Below are 6,136 nucleotides of genomic sequence, written 5' to 3' on the forward strand. Positions count from 1 at the left end.
TGCTGATGCCAGATTGATTATACATCTTAATCATAATCTGTTAAATTTATGTGAATCATGTTTGATATGTTATACCATCTTGTTAATAACACTTTACTGTAACGATTAAGTTATTTTTGAAATAAATTATTCATTTTATGTTATAATATACATTTTATATTTAAACGAACAATGTAATCGAGATTTTTCAATTTAGTATAATCTTTTATCTAATCATTCTTTAATCCAATCTTCTTGAGTCATTTTGGATAATAATACAATTTTTGTAAACATCTTATAAAATATGTGGGCTATGATTGGTTTATAGCCCCCACTAATATTATATTATAATAAGCTGAAAGAGATGCAAAACTTTATCCTTTGGAATAATTAATAATTGAACTTTATTATATAATCATAGAAAGGTAGACTGATAAATATAGAGTTTATTTACAAGATTTGTGGATGGAAAGGAAATACTAAAACTAGTTATTAATTGATGACAACAAAACATCAACATCATTTTAATCAAATTTGACAGAAAATTTTGGATCCTCTCATGATTCTTGATTATTTTTTTTCCTTCTGCCATCAGCATGATGATGAGATATAGTAGTACTACTGATTCTAAGCTGTGACAGATGTCTCAACAGCTACACCAGAGTAGTTAACTTCAGCCAGCCTGTCTACTTCCCAAAGTTGTGGTATTGCTTCCCTTATGTTGTGGATACTTTCTAATGCATAATCTGCACCTGCAACTCTTTGGGAATTTCCAACCTGAAATGTAACAGCAACAACACATTGAGCATTAGACAGGACATCGCTACATGACCCTAGATAGAAAAGTACGGTTAGTTGGTAGTAGAGTGATGCCGCATTGTTTGTAGGGGAGAGAGGTGGGGTTACCCTCTTTGCTATTGTACGGTTAGTTGGTAGTAGAGTTGATTGTTTCCTTGATACAGTAGCGCAGGGTCTATAAGAAACAATCTCTCTAGGGGTGAGTTTACTCTAATAAGACTGTTCCCTTTGTTTCTCCAGTGTAGGACTATACGTAGTTTAAGAAAGATAAGACTTCTGCACATTTACCATAACAGAGAACCTTAGAACTTGCTGTCTTGAACATGCTCTTGGGGTTAAAGGGTGTCACATTAATGGTAAAATACGAAGTTTGATGTTATGAATTTCTCAAAATATTTATAGAAATGAATCATTATTTGTGGAGTGGAGGAAAGAGTGTCATATAAAATGAAATGAAGGGAGTACAACTACTCACCAATACTGTATCAAGACCTACACGCTTGCCAGCTTGAATGTTACGGACACTGTCTTCAAAGAAAAGCTGTGACATCGAAATTTTTCCAAATGAGTACTTTAAGATAGTGGATTCATGAAGTAGTAGTATTATTCAAGAATGAAATAGTTGAATTTCTTACTGTTCTGTGTGGGTTAATGTTGGCAATCTTTAAAGCCCGTTCAATGGCAACTTCTGAAGGTTTGCAGACAATTGGTGTCTTTGGCAACACTGATCCAGGCTTAGGTTGAGAGAAGTGTCCAATAATGTCAAAGATCCCAGAGCCGTTAGTGGCAGTGGCGTTGGAGGATGTGGCTGATCCAACAAACTCAATGTCATCTTCGTCATCTGATGGAGTGCTCTTGTGGACTGGATTCAGTGTCTCAAAGCATAATATCCCTTCGAAACAATCTTCCAATCCAAGTTTACTCAGAGCTTTCAGAGCATGGACCTTATCAGCATTAGTGAAGATCTGTTGCACCGAAAAAAAAAAAAAGAGAAACATTTAGAAAATGCTACACAATTTAGCCATTTTCGATGGCTATACAAATGCATATGAATTGTGATTATGGACTTACAACTTTGCGAATGGGAATGCTTAGCAAAAGATTTCTCAGAACAGGATCGGGCCTCAAATTTTCATAAGGTAATCTACCATGGATAAAACTGCAGAAAACAAATTTTTCAATTTAAGTTCAATAACCAAATACAATACAATGAGAGTATAAAAACAATTGAGTGTGCTACAAATACTCACCTATGGTACTCATCATAGTCGAAATCGTAGCCAATTGCCTGCCCAAAATAAACGAGTTGTCTTATTAAGTTAAACTCGTCATAATAGAATTTCGTTTGGATGATCAAAATTTGATGCTAAAAGGGTATAATTTGAAAGAAAAAAAATCAGAAAGAACTTTACCCTGAGGCCTGCCATTGTGGTTCCATAATTCTTATACAGTAAATTACCCAACTTCTCAATTTTGCTTTGTTCTATGCCAAGCTTTTCAACCATATAATCTGCAGAAGCACATTAATTCCTAGATTAGGCACCAAGATTACCATTTTAAAAGGGCGTGTAGTCTTAAAACTTTGACGAAAATCAATCATACCTTCAATATTCTGGCAAACACTCGTCGCCAGACCAGCACTTAGGGGATAAAGAGTGTCATCTAGATCTGTAAATTTCGAAATGCTTATATCATCAAACTAGCAAAAGATATATAAAGATGAAATGAATGAACAAATGGGATTTAACAACTAAATATATTACAGAGAAGATAACATACCGAAAAGAAGACAGTCGTATTTTGGCCTCTGAACATGTCCATATTCCATCTTGGCCTAAAAAAACTTGAGTAAAGAAGTGAAATACGTAAGAACAGTTGACAAAGATAATCTAAATCCACAAAAACCAATTTGAAAATTCAATCGAAATCTCAATCTACACTTCTTCATAATGGCTTCTCAATTATTGAGTTTCACAAAACAATATCTTGAATCAGCAGATATTATTATTACAAGAAAGAAAAGGGCTAATATTCTATAAGTCCCTACTAATTTCAAGTTCATATAAAAACAAAAGCCACAAGTCCATAACCCAGTACTCATTTTTAACATCAAGCCAAAAGAAAGTGGACCCTTGACCCTTAGAATTCACAAAATAATAAAATAAAAAAACTTCTCCAAACAGAAAAACTACAAGCTTCTTCAAAGTACAAATCATTAGAACAAATATTATTATAAAGAAAAGCTAATGCACTTCATAAACTAACATCATCATTATAAACATCCAAGAAATTAACATCAAACACCAGGAAATCAATAAAGAGAAAAAAGCAGGACACTTTCCCCTTCAATTTCTCATGATTCTTCATAAAACTGTTACATTCATGAATCAGCACAGTTCATCACAGAATAAATTTAAACATTACAAATACTGTGATCAAAGTTCCAAGAGAACATCATTTCTTCATTCTTCAATCACATACAAATACCATTTTAACCAAAACTAGTTCAGTGTCATGTATAATTAACTTTGACCCTCCAAAATACACATCAAAATAAACATACTTTGGTTTCAAAAACAACAAATTACAATCTTTCTCATCCATCATTATGCAAAAATGGATAAACCAAGAAGGCTAAACAAGTTCATCATTAACCAACAGATCAACATCAACCCTCCAAAACACACATCAAAATAAACATACTTCGGTTCCAACAGCATCTAAATACAATCTTTCTCACCATCAATCATCATTATGCAAATATAATCTAACAGACTAACAGAGAAAATAAAAAATCCAAGAAGCAAAAACACAAAAAAAATTAACTTCGACCCTTCAACATACACATCAAAATAAACATACTTTAGTTCCGACAACATCAAAACATCATCTTCCCCACCCACCATTATACAGATATATAACATAATAACAGAGATAAATACATAAACCAAGAAGGAAAAACAAAACAAAAAAATAACTTCGACCCATCAATATACACATCAAAAGAAACAAACTTTAGTATCAAAAACATCAAAACACAATCTCCCCCACCCATCATTACACAAATATACAGAACAATAACAGAGATAAATACATAAACCAAGAAGGAAAAAATCAACAAACTAACTTCGACCCATCAAAATATACATCAAAATGAACAATCTTTAGTATCAAAAACATAGAAATAAACCCATAACAAATTCCAGATTCTGCAATATTTCTCACCAAACAGTAGGCAAAAACAAAAATTAGAGAAAATGGAGAAAAACCCAGATAGATAAACGTACCAAGAATCAAAATGGGGATGATTTGAGAGAAGAAAACGAAGATTCACAAAGAAATTTTCTCTGTAGTGAAACTATAGTAGTGCTTGTAAGAAGAAAAGGAAGAAGGGGGAGGAAAATTAGAAGGCATTCGTTGGGTTTATATAGGCAAAAGATTGCGTCTTTTCTTAATTTTAAAATAATTTGGAAGTAATAACTGATTATTATTATTATTAAAAAACCACCTAAGGACTTTCTTCGATTTTTCCATCAATTAAAATAAAAAAGACTTTTCGTTTAATTTATTTTTTTTTAAAAAATCTTTTTTATTTTGCATATTACATTTTGCTTGTCTACTTTTACTTGCTAGCTATACTAAAAAAATACATTTTACCTTCGTCAAAAAAAAAAAAAAAAGCAAGATTGAAAATTATATTAATATGAATATTATGATAATATATTCATATCGGTGATTATTTTTTAAGATGCATACAAAATTTAAAGTGAATTAGCAAAATAAAACTTAAAAAACTTTTTACTTTTCATGGTTTGCATTAGATGTTCGGTAATTATATTGAATTCAATTAAATTCAGATTCATGTGTTTTGCAAGGCACAACTCTTTTTACAAAGTTGTTATTTATTTTTGAAAATATAAATTTAAACCGATTACCGCCTTCTAAATACTATTTCATGTGTCCATTTTTATTTATCATGTTACATTTTTCGAAATTCAATTTGACTAATCTTTAATGTTAAATTAGATTATATTAATTCGATATTTTAAATAAAAATTTTAGATATTCAAAAACTATATGAAAAATATTATAAATTACAATTTTTTACATATTAATATGATTAAAATATACACCCTAAAATATTAATCAAAATTCTCATAGTTTAACTCTAAAAATAGAAACTATAACAAATAATAGAAATTCTATCTAATTGCATACATACTTTTTCAGTGTCACAAATACTAAAAGATGTGCGTATAAATTACTATTATAATTATTATTTGTAACACGTTATGACAATGCCAATTGGAAAAAAAAAAACGTATGTGTATGCATGATGATAATGATTAATCAGCAAAGCTAAATACCTTTTAAAATGTGATCGCAAATATCTCCAAATAAGTATTTACTAGTTAGTAATCGTAAACTTACAGTTAAAAATATTTTCGAACGCTCTCAATATTGATCAAGTACACATAGAAAACTAATAGATTTTCTAGATTAAGAAAATTCCTATTTATACATATCGAAGACTTTTTGATATTCAATAGAACGTCCCTTTGTGTTGTTTTTAGGGTACTAATAATGTCTAAAAGAGCCATATTATGCAGAATATTCCATCTTTTATCTCTATTCAATAAAAATATATTTTCAACTTTCAAGATTGCAATTAAATTTATTTAAAAATTGGTGTTTTTATTCAAACGAATATTCGTCCAAATTCTTATCTATAATTAATAAATAAGATGAAATTAGATCCTCTTCCTTTCTCTTTGAAATTTGGTAGGTAGACTACAACCATAAACTCAAGATAAAGTTAAACTCATTATGAATTAAATGGATAATTTCTCCAAATATTAAAAATTAAAAAAAGGCAAATATTATTTGAAATTAAATTGAGAATAATATAATTATAGTAATCCACACAAAAAAAAAAATGTTGTAACAAATGATGCTAGCTAGTCTTTGATTGATATTTTTTGATAAAAATTTCTTTTGGACAATTTAGTCCTATAGATATTTTTGGTTGGTATGAATTATAAAATATAATATGTATTTCTAGAAAGTCTAATGAGGGTAGATTTGTATTATTGCTTGCATATTTATTATTATATGATCGTATTATATAATTATAAATATTTTTTTAAAATAAAAATTTATAACGAATCATTATTGTTCTCACTTAACAATATATATCGATATTCTAAACTTATTCACTTAAAGTATTAAAGTTCTCTTATTAATTTTCTTCCTTCAATAATTGTCGATTTATTTGCAAATTTTAAAACAAATAAAAAATTGAAGGATTGATGATTGGTAGAGAAATATTCAAACTTAATTAACAAAATACATATTTTAA

At 29.3% G+C, this 6,136-nt stretch overlaps 1 protein-coding gene across 1 annotated transcript; it reads right to left on the bottom strand.

The window, feature by feature from the left end:
• Window positions 1–359: 359 nt before the first annotated feature.
• On the bottom strand, window positions 360–4,219 carry LOC107031720. The gene is made up of 9 exons (XM_015233178.2): window positions 4,065–4,219; window positions 2,557–2,620; window positions 2,380–2,445; window positions 2,190–2,287; window positions 2,028–2,065; window positions 1,849–1,936; window positions 1,413–1,742; window positions 1,253–1,318; window positions 360–756 (listed from the first exon to the last, which is right to left on the bottom strand). Exons 2-9 carry the CDS (start codon window positions 2,603–2,605, stop codon window positions 607–609), a joined length of 885 nt encoding a protein of 294 aa, XP_015088664.1. The 5' UTR covers window positions 2,606–2,620; window positions 4,065–4,219; the 3' UTR covers window positions 360–606.
• Between the last annotated feature and the right edge of the window lie 1,917 nt (window positions 4,220–6,136).

The sequence above is a fragment of the Solanum pennellii genome, chromosome 9, assembly GCF_001406875.1.
Source record: "Solanum pennellii chromosome 9, SPENNV200".
In the NCBI taxonomy this organism is placed as follows: domain Eukaryota; kingdom Viridiplantae; phylum Streptophyta; class Magnoliopsida; order Solanales; family Solanaceae; genus Solanum; species Solanum pennellii.